This window comes from Pongo pygmaeus, chromosome 15, assembly GCF_028885625.2.
Source record: "Pongo pygmaeus isolate AG05252 chromosome 15, NHGRI_mPonPyg2-v2.0_pri, whole genome shotgun sequence".
Taxonomy (NCBI): domain Eukaryota; kingdom Metazoa; phylum Chordata; class Mammalia; order Primates; family Hominidae; genus Pongo; species Pongo pygmaeus.
Genome location: NC_072388.2, coordinates 43,905,975 through 43,923,037, shown reverse-complemented (window position 1 = coordinate 43,923,037; position 17,063 = coordinate 43,905,975). Strand labels below are relative to the sequence as shown.

The 17,063-nt window shown below is 37.5% G+C and overlaps 1 protein-coding gene across 1 annotated transcript in view; it reads right to left on the bottom strand.

Moving 5' to 3' along the window:
• Positions 1 to 14,782: 14,782 nt before the first annotated feature.
• The window catches only part of LOC129012334 (uncharacterized), a 52,276-nt gene continuing 49,995 nt past the window's right edge, over positions 14,783 to 17,063 (bottom strand). The window contains exon 5 of the mRNA XM_054447980.2: positions 14,783 to 16,729. Within this exon, the coding sequence (XP_054303955.1) occupies positions 16,662 to 16,729 (68 nt within the window). The 3' untranslated portion in view covers positions 14,783 to 16,661. The remainder of the gene's footprint in view (positions 16,730 to 17,063) is intronic.

Here is a 17,063-nt window from a genome sequence, read left to right as displayed (position 1 = left end):
ATATTCAATGTTAAAAGGCTGGAAACACCACATAACTGTCTTAGTCTACAATCTCATATTTCTCATCTCAGGTGGCCCAGTAATGCATTTCAGATGCAAGAAGGACTTCAACAACTGTAGTGTCTGGTTCATACTGATAGTATTCCTCATAAGAAAAATTAAAAATGACAACCTAAGTTGGTGTAAAAAGGCACAACCTAACGGTCTGAGATACTGTTCTTTCTTTCTGACCTCAATCTATCATCCAACAACATAATGTTACCATAAGTGAACCAAGACTGAGATTTACACATATTGAAAATTGCTTAGCAGTTCTAGAACAGCACATGCCATAATAACATGCATTAAACAGCACATGCCATAATAACGTGCATTAAAACTTTTCTTATTTTGAAAGCTCAATTTACAGTTACTCTCACCAGGCTTAGGTAAAGTAAAATCTATCTATCCATACCTTATTAACTGAAAGTCTCAAAAACAACCTCTCATTTCCCTTCCTGGAAGAATCCAGAGATTGATAACTAATTCTTTTTTGCATTTATTGTCTCTCATTTCCCTTCCTGGAAAAATCCAGGAAAAATACAGGAAGGGAAATGGGAGACAACAAATGCAAAAAAGAATTAGTTATCAATCTGTCCTTTGGGGAAGGTCCTCAGTGGTCTAGAAGTCTGGTTTTTATGCTTTAAATTATGCTTACCCAGTGGCTTACAGGAAAGTGGAAAAGGAAGCAGTAAATCAGAATGAAAGGAAGACTCTCAAGAGAAGAATGGAAAATTCCTAATTCCTCAAAGGTTTCCTACTTCTGATCAACGTCAGATCATACAAAGTTACTCTACATTGGAAAGGGAGGAGAGCTAGTGCTGGAGTAAAAAAAAAGAAAAGGAGGAGAATAACTCCAAAGGAGAATACCCGTACTCCTCCAATTGCCCAATTGTCCAACTCCACTTAAGCTTGTGGCAAATGCAAAGTCCACTAGGCCAGCAATGAAGCAACAGTCCTACTGGGGCCCTGACTTGTGCCCACCCTTGCCTCAGCAGCCACAACTACGTGCCTCCCATTCACCTGGACCTGGGCTGACATGTTTTATTAAGCAACAGCCTCAGTTATTCAAATGAGAAAAATCTGGCATTGATGCCTGAATCACAGACACCACATAAATGACAGACATCGTTTCTCTCTGCCCTGCAGGTGTGGCATACACCAAAATAATTTCATGAGAGCCTTTCAACCTTTTTTTTTCAGTAAGACATAATCATAAATGTAACAAACAGTTCTAATCAAATAGATTAGGCGCCTAAACTTTTAATTCAAATAAGAAATTCAACAGGTGTTTTTCTTCTCTGCATGTGAGAGGTAAGGGAACTACCAATAATTCCCTTCTCACTTAATATCTGTTAAGCTTTTCAACTTCCAAGTATTTTTATCTTTCAGAAAAAAAGAATGTTGATTTAAATATTCTTTTCAGAACACAAATTATTATGTAAGATGAGCAAAAGATTGCAATTTTTTTAGAGGTTACAGGTTACCTTCCCAGAACATGGCAACAATGCATAAAATTCAGGCATCTTACAAGACACCTTTGTTAAAAATAAAATTTCCAAGAGTGGTTTTATGACAAAAATAAAATCGTGCCCATGTTTCTACAGATATAGAGGAAGAGGGAATATTTTATCTTTCTTATCATGCTGAGATTTTCATCAGCAGTTAGATGTCCCTACAGTTTTATTGCTAGTACCAGAATTTCATAAATTAGCATCAAGAGAAAAATAAAGGCTAGGCTGAAAAGCTCAAAACTCACAAAACAGAAAAGGGAAAGGGCCAAATAAGATTATGAATACATGAAAATTGGGAAAATCAGGGCATGAAATGTTTTCCAACCTCATCTGACAACTCAGTAACATTACAGTTAGAAAAGTAATTATAATTGCTCATATAAAGGGTGCAGGATTACATGGGGGAATCATGATAATCTGCATGAATATTTTATGTTCCAGAAGTCTAACTTAGCCAAAAAATGTAAAGCTAACACATTAATTCTAGATATTTCTCTCATTTAAAAAGTTGGTAAAACTAAATATGCACTCATGTGAAACATAAATGAATTTTTAATTCCTTAAAGGAATTCAGCATTATATAAAAGGAATTTGAGAACTAGTATGCAATTCTGAGGATCAAGGCCCTTTCTAGAAGCATAAAATATTCAATTAACTATCTTGTAGAATTTTTAATTGTGACATTGAAATGCTTAGCAGAGCATTAAAGTCTATTATTCTTTATGAATTAGTATTTTCCAGGACTGTACACACTGTCAGTTCTATAACTGCACTTTAGGGTGCAATTTAAGGTTTTGGTTTCATTCTCAACTCATGTTAAAAGGTAATGTTTAATTCCAATTAAGCTACTTTTCATATAATAACCAATAAAGCATCATTTCAAAGAAAATATTATATTTCCTTAATTTAAAAGGAAGATTATTTTTAATATATCAGGACAACATCTTACATGATTTCAAAATCAACAAAATGTTCCAAATTCCCAATGCTATGCTATAATACATTTTTTTTCAAGACGTGCTTTTTGGCTCATTTCTTTCCTTCACACACTCAAAAAAACAGGTCCTCCACCCCACTTCCAGGGAACAAGGCAGCTCTGCACAATTGTGCCATCGACATAGAATGGAGGAAGCCTGAAATAGAATGTTGACCACCACCAAGGACTTCAATGAAAAGAAGTAGCCCAGGCTATGAAGTCAAAAGGAGGTAATCTATATCAAATCAAATCTAAGGTAAATCTAAATCAAAAAGAGGTAACATTAGCACCATTAATTTACAAACTCTATAATTTGGGGCAAGTTTACTTAACTCTTTTAAGCCTCAGTTTCCTTGTCTATAAAATAAAAATAATGATAATACCTATTTCGTAGGGATGCTATGAGAATTATGAGTTAATGCAGGTATAACATTGAACTCAGGGCCTGGTACGTAGAGAGTGATCATTAGATGTTTAATTTTTCTTACATTAAAATTCTGATCAATCATTTGGGCATTTCTATGTCCAGTGTAACTCCAGGATAATAAACAGGTTTGAACATATCTATAGCTCCAATCAATTGGCAGCAGCTGCCTAGAGCAATCAATTCAGAATAACCAATGAAGTATCATTTGAAACCAAGAAAATATTATATTTGCTCAATAAAAGTGGAGACGTATTTTTAATATATCAGAACAACTTCTTATAAAATTTCAAAATCAGTAAGATTTTCCAAATCTGAATCTGGGCTCAGGGGAAAAGAGTTATTAATTAGTATTCCTTACTATGGGCACGAAATAGTGTAATAACATGTTTTCCATCCCTGGTATAGGTATGTATTGGTTGCCATGTTAAGTAATATTTTCTGTGTAAAGAAATTGTTTTCCAGTTAGTTTAGCCTTTGTGTGAACAGGAAAATCCACTCACAGATATGAAAGGGCAACTGCGTGAGCAAATCTACAGGAAGTTAATAAATCAGTTTTGGTCCAGGATACCCCAATTTAAACTGCCAACGCAATACTGCCAAGAAGGTTCAAGTGACTGACGGATCATCACAATGAATGTTTACATTTTAAAATAAATAAATTATATATAAACATTAGGTCTAATATTTTTGCATATCGAAAAAATGTGTAGATTCCTTTTCGCCGTGTATGAGGAATGCTGAAGATCACATGCATTAAGACAGTTTTTTAAAAGTAGTGATTTTTTTTAAGAAATGAAATAAACATTCAAAAGAGATCAGTCACAAGCTCTACATCCTACCACATTGCTGTCAACTTCCCTAGTTTAAAAACAGGTATGATTTTAGCAAGCAATGCAGAAGAGAATATAATTTTTAAAATAATTTTAAAACAGCTCATCTGCTAAATTCATATTACATAAATTTAGTAGATTTATAAAAGATGTTTTTCAACAATTCAAACTGAGTCTTATTCAATATTTATCCTCTACTACAGAGAATGTATCAAAGTTTGGATTTGCTACCACTAAAGTAGCATAGTTAATTACAGCATCCACTAAGACATGAGGGCTACCAAGGTTTTAACCAGTAAGGACCTCTTTTTTAATTTTTATTTAAAATGACTTATGCTTTCCTATATCGAGTGGAGAAAAAAAAAAACTAATACACTGTTGGTGGGAATGGGAATGTAAATTAGTACAGCCATTGCGAAAAACATTATGGAGATTTCTCAAAAATCTAAAAATAGAACTACCATACAACCCAGCAATTCCACTACTGAGTATTTATCCAAAGAAAAGGAAATCAGTTTATTGAAGAGATACCTGCACCCCTATGTTTATTGCAGCTCTAATCACAATAGCCAAGATACGGTATCAACCCAAATGTCCATCAACAGATGAATGGATAAAGAAAACGTGATATGTATACACAATGGCATACTATTCAGTCATTAACAAAAAAGAGGGAACTCTTGTCATTTGCAACAACATGGATGAGCCTAGAGAACATTATGTTACATGAAATAAATCAGGCACAGAACGATAAATACCACAAGTTCTTACTCATATATGGGAGCTAAAAAGAAAAAAAAAAGGAGCTCACAAAAGTAGAGAGTAGAATAGAGGCTTTTAGGGTTTAAGTAGGGGAGTGGGAAGAGGAGGATAGGGTGAGGCTGGTTAATGATACAAAATTACAGCTAGATAGGCCAGGTGTGGTGGCTCAGGCCTGTAATCCCAGCACTTTGGGAGGCCAAGGCAGGCGAACCACTTGAGGTCAGGAGTTCAACACCAGCCTAGCCAACATGGTAAAACCCTGACTCTACTAAAAAAAAAAAAATACAAAAATTAGCCGGGCATGGTGGCGCATGACTGTAGTCCCAGCTACTCGGCAGGCTGAGGAAGGAAGATTGCTTGAATCCAGGGAAGCAGAGGTTGTGGTGAGCCAAGATAGCGCCACTGCACTCCAGCCTGGGCAACAGAGTGAGACTCCGTCTCAAAAAAATAAAATAAAATTACAGCTAAGTAGAATAAGTTCCAGTGTTCTGTAGCACTGAAGAGAGAATATTGTTAACAAGTTAGTGTATATTTTCAAAAAGCTAAAAGAGAGGATTTTGAATGTTCACAACACAAACGATAAATGTTTAAGGTAATGGATATGTTAATTGCCCTGATTTGATCCTTGTATATTGCATACATGTATCAAAATATCACTCTGTAGCCTATAAATATATAGAATTTTTATTCATAAACTATATATATAATTCCTATATTTTAGGAATATATATAAATATATAATATATTTATTTATATATATTATAAATAAATTATAAAAAAATCTTTCCCATATACAAAAATGCATTTAGAAAAAAAATGATTAATTTTTCCATTTGATATATGCAGACATAAACGCCCATTTTCCAGTGGGCTTTAGGAATACTGAATAGTCCAGGCACAGTGGCTCATGCTTGTAATGCCAGCACTTTGGGAAGCCAAGGTAGGATTGCTTGAGGCCAAGAGTTTGAGTCCAGCCTGATCAATATAGTAAGAACTTGTCTACAAAAAATAAAAAATTAGCTGGGTGTGGCAGTGCCCACTTGTAGTCCTAACTACTTGAGAGGCTTAGACAGGAGGACTGCTTGAGCCCAGGAGGTCGAGGCTGCAGTGAGCTGTGATCACACCACTACACTCCAGTTTGTGCAACAGAGTGAAATGCTGTCCCCTCTCTTCTGCAAAAAAAATAAGAAAAAAGAAAAGAAATACTGAACATAGCTCATGGGCCGGTGCGAGCATGGTGCGCTGATACAGTGTGATTTCTGGAGCCAACTGCCTAGATTTAATCCTAGATCTACCACTTACTAGTTGTGTGATCTGTGCTTGTTTCCTTAACAATAAATATCATGAGAATAATAACTACCTCCTTGGAGTAAATACTAATATTCATGTCTAAAGCCCTTAAAACAATGCCTGGCAGATAGTAACTGCTCATTAAGTGGGAATTATTATATGAATATTACCATGGTAGGCCCTGAAGCAGGAACCATCTTTGGAACTCATCTAGTCTATGTCCACCCAATTCAAGTGTCCATTTCTAAAACAGTCTTAACTAATGAACATAACCAAACAACAGGGAATGTATCAGTTATCTATTGGCACAGCAATATTGCATAAAAACACCTCAAAACACAGTGACTTCAAACCATAAGCATTTATTTAGCTTATAATAAATAAACGGGTCAGCAGTTTAAACTCGGCTTGCCTTGGGCAGTTCTGGGCTTAGTTGTACTCAACTCAAATGTCCAGAGGTCAGTAGGCCCTCAGATGATTTAAGAAGGCTTCAACTGGGATGATGAGGGTGACATTCTGCCCTATGTACATCTCATCGTTCAATCATATTGCCCAAGAATATTCACGTGGTGCTGGCAAAGGTGCAAGAGAAAACAAGCACCAATGTGCAAGCTTACTTCAATCCTCTCCTTGTGTCACATCTGCTAATATCCCATTGGCCAAGCAATTCACATAGTTCAGCCCAGAGACAAGCGGCAGGACAGACCACCCTGCCCTCAGCAGGAAGCACGACAAAGTTACATGGAAAAGGACATGGATGCAGGGAGTGGTAAAAGAGATAGGTCATCAATGCCATCATACACAGAGAGTGGACTAAATCAAAAGGCAGTCCTTTACAATTACTAGACAGATATGCTTGGGGCTAAGCCAAACCATCCCTCTCTTAAACCTCTGTGGTTCCTTCTAGTTAATTCTCTGGAGCCATGGCTGTGTAAGTCTAATCATTCTTCTATATGACATTAAGTGCCATTAAAATATTTAATTAGGTTCCTCATAAATCCTATCTTCTGCAAGCTAAAAGAAAAATCAGTCCCTTCTATTGTACTTCATATAACTTGAGAAATGCTGTTGCTTTTACTGTCAATGTTTCCCTTAAATCATGGTACTTTATACATGTCAGATGAGTTCTAATGCTACCTACATTATTCTGGGTACTATACATCTATTATAGCATTTAAAAAATAGTATAGGCTTTTTTGCTGCTCTATCACATTGTAAACTCACACTGAGATTGCAGATAAAAGGCCCAAGTGTTTTGCATGAAGTATTATCGAAGTAAACTCCTCTGACTATAATTTCTCATAGAACGACCCAATAACACACTTTCCTGAGTATATGCTTTAGTTCACAATGAATCAGTATGACTTTGCCATGTTTTTTGTTGCTATTTTATAAATGAATTGATCAGTCTATCCCAAATGCTAGTCCCTAGTTAATTGCCTTAATGATACATTCTGGTCCTGTAAAACCAGCTTTATTAGGACTTCCTGCATTAAAGAATGGATTTGGACTTACTGTGCTTCATCAGAGGTGGTTTATGTAATCTTATAAACTTAGAGTTGGAAGGGCAATTTGAGATCATCCCAGCTCCAACCTCCTATCCAATATGGATAATGTTGAGTAGTCCTAATAGGTGAATCAGGTCAATGTCTGAAGAACTCTAGTGTAATGCTCCATTTGTGGTAATCCATTTCCTGGTTACAGGGACACTAGAACAAGTTTGCAGGGGAGGGTATCCTTACCTAGTTCCTTATATTTCTAAAGGCTTTTCAATTTCATAGTGCTTTTTATCGATTATCTAATTTTATCTCCTTTAATCCACATACTCATTGATTTCCAAAATTAATAGGGCAAAAATCTTTGATTTAGCAATTAGAAGCATTTGAAAATTCTAATACCTCTATGAGAATAAAAATATTGATTTATCTTTACATTAGGATTTAAATTATTCATTGCAGATTCTTTCTCCAGTGGATTTTTATAGGGTGGTGTGGAGCCACTGGGATACTTGAAAAGGAACAAATTTGTTTCAAATAAACCTTACACACTTCAAAACTTTGGCTATGTGGGAAACTAGTGATAGATTAGAAGAGTAGTAGATTAATGTTGGAGAGACTTAACTATCCACTGAATAAAACTGCACAATAAAAATGAGTTAAAAATTACCACAAGCAACTATTTTTGTTGCTATAGGATAACATGGTGAACAACCAATTAAATGACACTGAAATTGGAACTCTCAGCTCTTAGCACTTATTTCCATTGGCCACGATAATGGAAGAAACGAGAGTACATGCTGAGGCAAAGAATCAAATCACTGATAATGAAAATAATAACATTTTTGAAGAAAAATAGATGCAACCACTAAGTTAATGAAAATAGGAAGAAAATATTCAAATTCTGCTTTATCCCAAATTAAATCACTCATTTCCAGGTTGTGAGTGTTCTCTCTACAGTAAGGAACTATGATGGAAGTTCTCTCTCTTTCGGTTTGGGTTTGCTCTTCTCATTCTGTTGTGTGAAGGATGAGAATAAGAACTTTCAGAAGTATGTAACACTCTCAGCATGTGAAAAATCCCAAAGAAGAAAAAATTGTATGTTTTGGATTAAATTATTAAGCTGTATTCTCTCCTTCATATTCCAAGTGTAACACACACACACACACACACACACACACACACACACTTCCCAGAAAGTCATAGGGGAAAGTTTTATTTCCCCTACTAGATTTGCAATGCAGTTGAACTACTTTTAATTTTCAAATGATAATCCAACAAAACGATTGCTTAAACAAACCTAAAGTGCACGTTTCCTGTCTCAAAGAATCTTCTTATGCTGCTTTTCCAGACAAACTGTCTTTTCAGGTCTCTAGGTGACATTGGGATCCATCCAATGTAGTCCTACCACCTACTGACAACCCACTTACCATGTTTCATTGTGAATTATTTGTCTACATGTCTGTCTCCTCTACCAGACTGTGAGCTCCAGAGGGCAAGAATTACTTCTTGTTCAATTTTTATCTCCAGTGCCTAGCATAGGTTCTTATACATGGCATTTTTTTGAATAAGCAAATAAATGGAAGCATTCGGCAGCACCCTGCATCATCCTCCTCCTTTCACTTCACCTCCAGCAGCCACTCAGGTTGACTCCTAGCAACAATTGGATAGGTAAAAATATGACTTAGAGGCTGGGTGCAGTGGCTCACGCCTGTAATCCCAGGCCTTTGGGAGGCTGAGTTGGGAGGATCACTTGAGCCTAGGCATTCAAGACCAACCTCGTCAACACAGCGAGACCCCACCTCTTAAAGAAAGAAAAAGAAAAAAAGTATGACCTGGGAGAAAGGGACAAGATGGCTGACTAGACACAGCTGGAAGCACCTCTTCCATGGAGAGGAACCAAAATATCGAGTAAACCTCCACACCTCAATCAGATTTTTTGAGGGAAAATATTAAAAGTCAATAGAGAAGTGACACAGACACTTTGGTTGAAGAGGGAGGAAACAGGGCAGCCTGCTTGCAGTCCCTGAGTGCCAGGACCAGCCCAAGGACCCGGACCAGACCTAAGGAAGGAGTGAGTGAAGGAACCCTGGTCCACTGCATTCCCACCATGGTCCTCTGAGATCCTAGCTACAGGAGTTCCCATGACCCTCACAGACCTCTGGACTGGCAGGGGAAGCTGCACAGAGAACAAACAGAGGCACAGCTTGAACCCATGCAGAGCCCAGAAGACTTCAGTGTGCTGTACAGTTGCAGCAAAATGTAGTCATAGGAGCCCATCTGCCAAGGTTCTCCTTCTTGCAGTGAGAGGTTGCAGCAACTGCTGTCCGCTCAACTGAGGGGAAGCAGGAACATTCACATGCTCAAGACAGGCCCTATTGCCATTGCCGCAGGATTGAGGTGCATCTGATCCATGTGCCTTCTTGCCTGCTGGCCCCTATCAAGGCCACCTACCTGGCCATTTCTGCAGGAGGGTACCCACAACACAGCCTTCACTGCCCCACCTGAGAGTTGTATTGGAAGCCTTGGGGCAGTTCAGCACCCCCATCACAGCTGGTGCTTGACCCTGAGGGACCAACAGAAAAATCTGTGGACCTGATCCCAACTGTTCAGGACTCGAGCACACTGCCCTGGGGTATCGAGCAGAGATTTGTGGCCTGATCTCAAGTGGGGGAGAAGCTCCCACTGTCAGAACACAGAGAAGAGTGTGGCATAGGTTCATGTACCAGCAGAGAAGTTGGGTGAACCTCCTTTAGTAAAACTGGACCAGGAGGGCATGCATGGCCTGATAGCCATGGCTTCTTCCCCAGGGAGCCTCACAGCCTGGAATGCCTGGAACAGCTCAGCAATCTTGGCACAGATGGCTTCACACTTCAGTCAGATTTTTTGAGGAAAAATACTAAAAGTCAACAGAGAGGTAACACAGACACCGTGGTTGAAGAGGTGTCTCTGGCATTCACCCTGGCAGGAGGCCTTAGCCATTTGGGCCTCCTGCCAGGGTGAATGCCAGCAACCAGCTGGGTCAGGGGTGCATGAGCTGGGCAAGACCCACAGCCACCTGACGGTCTGAAAACTCCAGGCCACAGGCACCATACCAGTTGTATATCAGCAGTGCCACTGCCCTGCCTGGGAATCCTCCACCCTTGATCTACTGAACCAGGACATCTGAACCCCACAACCCACTCTGACTTTGGCAAGCACAGAGGACCAGCAGGTTCCCAGATAATTGCGGTCACCTGGTGATCTTACCCTCAGCATGAACCACCCCTGAGGGAGTGGGGATTGCAGCCCACCAAAGCCCCTTTTGAGACAAAGGAAATATGGACACAGCACACACAGCTGAAGAGAGTACCACCAAGGCCCAGGAACAGACTTGGAGAGGTAGTCCTCTCTTCCTCCTAACCCACATCCTCTCCCCAGTGCACTGTTGCAGACATACTGAAATACAATAGGGATGAGTGCAAACAGGCAAGCAGGGGGCACACTTTTCAAATTTATCTGGCACCTCTGCCCCCACTGAAGACAAACGGAGCTGAATAAGAGCTTATATGCCAACTCCATCTTTTAAGCATCATCTACTAGACCACAGCCTGAATTATACCACTAAACAAACAATGCAATGCCTGTAAAATCTACCACAGGAGTCTATCTGAAACCAAGGAACCCATACAGAGCCTTGGCTTTCTGAAGCACCCAGAAACAAAGCTAATCAATTATACCCAACATGGACCACAATCATACCCACAAGGGAAACATAATAAGAACTCAAGAAAGCCTCATCCAAATCACAGCAAATTCAAAAAGAAAAAGAAGCATCAGTCCCTCAAATGAGGAGGAATAAGTGCAAGAACTCCAACAATACAAAAAGCAAGAGTGTTTATTCACCTCCAAAGGATCACACTAGCTCCCTAGCAATAGATCTTAATCAGATTGAAATGTCTGAAATGACAGATATAGAATTCAGAATCTGGATGGCAAGGAAACCCAATGAGATCCAAGAGAAAGTTGAAATCCAATCCAATGAAGCCAGAAAAACAAACCAAGATTTAACAGATGAGACGGCTATATTAAGAAAGAACCAAACAGAACTTTTGGAATTGAAAAATTCACTACAAGAATTACAAAATACAATTGGAAGCCTTAACAACAGACTAGACAAAAGCAGAAGAAAGAACTTCAAAGCATGAAGACTGGTCCTTTGAATCAATCCTGTCAGAAAAAAAAAATTAAGAATTTTTTTTAAATGAACAAAGCCTCCAAAAAATATGGGATTATGTAAAGCGACCAAACCTATGACTGATTAGCATTCCTGACAGAGAAGAAGGTAAGCAATTTGGAAAACATATTTCAGGATATAATCCAGGAAAGTTTCCCCAGTCTCACCAGAGACATTAATATACAGATACGAGAAATCCAGGGAACTCCTGCAAGATACTATAGAAGATGACCATCACCAAGGCACACAGTCATCAGACTTTCCAAGCTCAACAAAAAGGAAAACATCTCAAAGGAAGCTAGAGAAAAGAGCCATATTAGCTATAAAGGGAATTCAATCAGACTAACGGTGGGCTTCTCAGCAGAAACCTTACAAGCCAGAAGACACTGAGGGCCTATTTTTAGCATTCTTAAAGAAAAGAAATTCCGACAAAAAATTTCACATCCTTCCAAGCTAAGCTTTATTAACAAAGGAGAAATAAAGTCTTTCCCAAACAAGTAATCACTAAGGGAATTTGTCACCACCAGAACGGCCTTACAAGAGATGCTTAAGGGAGTTCTAAACATGGAAATGAAAGAACAATACTTGCTACCACTAAAGCACATGTAATTACATAGCCTGCAGGGCCTATAAGCAACTACACAGTCAAGAATACAAAACAACTAGCTAGAAACACCACGACAGGAATAAAACCTCACATGTAAACATTAACCTTGAATGTTAATAGCCTAAGTACTCCACTTAAAATACATAGAGTGGCAAATTGGATTAAAAAACAAGACCCAGCTTTCTGCTGTCCTCAAGACCCATATCACATGTAATGACACCTATGGAATCAGATAAAGGGATAGAGAAAGATCTGTCATGAAAATGAAAAACAAAAAAGGGCAGAGATTGCTATTATTGTATCAGATAAAACAGATTTTAAACAAACAACAGTAAAAAATGACAAAGAAGGGCATTATATAATGATAAATGATTCAATTCAACAAGAAGATTTAACTATTTTAAATATATATGCACCCAACAATAGAGCACCCAGATTTATAAAACAATTAATACCAGAGCTACAAAACAGACTTAGACAACTACACAATAATAATGGGGGAACTTCAACACCCCACTGAGAACATTAGGCACATCACTGAGGCAGAAACTAACAGATTTAATACTAAATTCAGCACTTGACTGATTGGACCTAATAGGTACCTACAGAACTCCACCCAACAACCAAAAATATGCATTCTTCTCATCTGCACACAGAACATACTCTAAGATTGACCACCTACTCAGTCATAAAGCAAGTCTAATAAATTCAAAAATACTAAAAGCATAATAAGCATTTTCTTGGAACACAGTGGAATACAAATATAAATCAATACCAAGAGGAACTCTCAAAACCACACAAATACATAGAAACTGAACAACTTGCTCCTGAATGACTTTTGGGTAAATAATAAAATTAAGGCAGAAATCAAAAAATTCTTTGAAACAAATGAAAATAGAGACACAATATACCAGAACCTCTGGGATGTGGCAACAGCCACGTTAAGAGGAAAGTTTATAATGCTGAACACCTATATCAAGAAGATAGACAGATCTCAAGTTAACAGCCTAACGTCTCACCTAAAGGAACCAGAAAAACAAGAATACACTAATGAAAAATGAAAACTATGGGCCAGTATCTTTGATACGTATAGATGCAAAATCAACAAAACCCTAGCAAACCAAATCCAGCAGCACATCAAAAAGATAATCCACCAGGATCAAATGGGCATTATGCCTGAGATGCAAGGATGGTTCAACATATACAAATCAACAAAAGTGTCATCACATAAACAGAACTAAAAACAAAAACCACAAGATTATCTCAATAGATGCAGAAAAAGCACTCAATAAAATCCAACATCCTTAATGATTAAAAAAAAAAAATCTAGGCATCAACAATCTAGGCATCAAAGGAATACACCTCAAAATAAAAATTGCCATCTATGACAAACTTATAACCAATATTATACTGAATGCTCAAAAGTTGAAAGCATTGGCCAGGCACAGTGGCTCACGCCTGTAATACCAGCACTTTGGGAGGCTGAGGTGGGTGGATCACCCGAGGTCATGAGTTCAAGACCGGCCTAGCCAACATGGTGAAACCCCATCTTTACTAAAAATACATAAAATTGGCCAGGCATGGTGGTGGTGCCTGCAATCCCAGCTACTCAGGAGGCTGAGGCTGGAGAATCACTTGAACCCAGGAGGCGGAGGTTGCAGTGAGCCAAAGTCACATCATTGCCTTCTAGCCTGGGCAACAAGAGCAAAAGTCCAACTCAAAATAAATAATAAATAAACACATGGACCAACGGAACAGAATAAAGAACGTAGAAATAAAGCTACATACCTACAGCCAATTGTTCTTTGACAAAGCCAACAAAAACAGACAATGGTGAAAAGATCTCCTATTCAATAAATGGTGCTGGGAAAACTGGCTAACTATATGCAGAAGAATGAAACTTGACCCCCACCACTCACCATTTACAAAAACTAACTCAAGATGGATTAAACACTTAAATGTAAAACTTCAAACTACAAAAATAAAGAAAACCTAGGAAATACTCTTCTGGGCATTGGTTTATGGAAATAATTTATGACTAAGTCCTTAAAAGCTAATGCAACAAAACAAAAATTGACAATTAGGACCTAATTAAACTAAAGAACTTCTGCACAGCAAAAGAAACAATCAATAGAGTAAATGGACAACCTACAGAATGGAAGAAAATATGTGCAAACTATGCATCTGACAAAGAACTAATATCCAGAATCTATAAGAAACTTAAATCAACAAGAAAAAAAACAAACAACCCCATTAAAAAGTGGGTAAAGGACATGAATAGACATTTCTCAAGAGAAAACACGCAAGTGGCCAAGAAATATGAAAAAAAAAGCTCAACATCACTAATAATCAGAGAAATGCAAATCAAAACCACAACGAGATACCATCTCACACCAGTCAGAATGGCTACTATGAAAAAGTAAAAAAAAAAAATAGCAGATATTGGTGAGATTGCTGAGTAAGGGAATACTCATACACTGTTGGTGGGATTGTAAATTAGCTCAGCACATGTGGGAAGCAGTTTGGAGAGTTCTCAAATAACTAAAAACAGAATTGCCATTCGACCCAGCAATCCCATTACTGAGTATATAACCAAAGAAAAATAAATCATTCTACCAAAACATCACCTGTATTAACATGTTTATTGCAGAACAATTTACAATTGCAAAGACATGGAATCAATACAGGTGCACATCAATACCGGATTAGATAAAGAAAATGTGGTACATATATATCATGGAATACTACACAGCCATAAAAAAGAACAAAGTTATGCACTTTGCAGCAACATGGAGGCAGCTACAGGCCATTATGTTAAGCGAATTAACACAGAAACAGAAAACCAAATATCACATGTTCTCCCTTATAAGTCACACCTAAACATTACATAGGCATGGACATAAAAATGAAAACAATAGGCCCTGGGGACTCTTAAAAGGGGGAGAGGGACATGAGGAATGGTTGAAAACTACCTATTGGATACTATGCTATTTGGGTAATTCAATTGAAGCTCAAACCTCAGCATCATGCAATATATCCATGTAACAAACCTGCACGTGTACCCACTAAATGTTTAAAAAAAAAAAAGTCTGACTTGGTATTCTCTCTTTTTAAGATTACTTCTCCTTATTGTACTATTTCTCCCTAACTCCCAGCACCTAATTTGTATTCCACTATTGACTGCACCTTGATGTCCTTTAAGATGCTCACTAAGAATAGCAGAAAGTATTAAACATAAAATATCTTCCACAAGATTCCTGACAAATAGTTGACAAGTCTCCACTCAAATACTTGAATTTCTAGTTATGGCAGAATTCCTTTAAAGAAAAACATCCATTTACAGATAACTTTTTAACCAAAATATACCTTTCTATTTCTCTAACATGCTCATGCTTCTAAATCGGCCTCTGGGGTGTCCTGGAATAAATATAATTCTTCTACGTGAGAATCTTTTAGCTATTTAAAGATAGAATCAAGTCCATCCAAGTTCCTCTGTTCCATTTTATACATTTTCTATTCTCAACTACAACTCATGTGATATGGCTTCAATTCACTCTTCTCTGAATATACTCCAGTAGATCAGTCATTTTCAAAATGTGACACCCAGAATTAAACACAATCCACCAAATATGTTTTACAGGGAAGAGAGGATATCACTTCCTTTGTGATATGATCAATGTTTGCATTACGAGTTTAAGGGATTTTTGTCAGGGGTGTTTTTTTTGTTTTTGCAACTACATCACACTGTCACCTATTTTAAGTTTACAGTCAACAGTAGCCCTGAGATGTTACCACATGTGCTACATTATACATTATGCACGGGTTTGTTGATGGTTGTTGTTTAGTCACCTAAAAAAAAGAAAAGAAAAAGAAAGAAAAGAAAAAAGCAGCACTTTAACTCTAGTGGTCAAAAATTTCATTCTCTTAAATTTGGCCTTCTATTCCTGTTCCAGCTAATTAGGATCACTTAGATTTTAATGCTATCATCTGACATATTAGCTATGTCTCCCAGCTTCATCATTTGCCAATTTAATGAGTATGTCATTTTAACAAAATAATTTTAAAATGTTGAACCCAACTTTTCAAAGACACATTACTAGAGATATACCTTAGGCACTATTTGAACACTGCCTTCAAACTAGTTACAAATCCAGTTCCTGCATTTTTAGTATACTATGCCTTGAAAGCATGTTTATATTTTAGTGTGAAAGCTTTAAAAGATCAAAAGCCTGCAAGGCCAATAGAAATTAATTTCTAAAGATGAAATTTTTGAGTTGTGAGAGAAAGTGTTCTGCCAGGAGAGTTCTTCTATTGTAGGTGTCTGTCTGTTCATAAGCCTATACTGGCTAATCACATCCTTACCTAGGTTTTTAATTCCTTCTTTCCACAATGGTGATTGAATTGTGCTGAAAATTTATTAAAAGTGTTGCCTTGAGTGAAATTGATTTGGAGAGATATGATCTGCTGATTTCTTTTAAACATAAACTCTAATATATATCATTTCTCATGCAAATATCCGTGGTGAACAGCTCCATGTAAAGAGTCCTGAAGGGTTCCAGGTAATCATGAGCACTGTAACAATACAATATTAAAATGATTTCCTCATGTAAAATCTAGAAGAAGTCAGAGCTTCCGGATATTAGGCTTGATTTTTAGCATGCACAAGTTACTATGATCATCTTCATTTCAGATTCAGCAATTTTATTTCCATTTTTACAACTCTCCTATGTCATTGAATCTTCCCTGGAATCTACAGCCCTGACTCAGTGAAAACAAAGTGAATCACAAGCTATAGTTGCTTTATTTTTAGTACACAGCACAATCCTGAGACAGTTGCAGATGTTCAGAGACAAAAACAACCACCACCACCTCATGTAAAGCCAAAATAACACTCCCTTGTACCTTA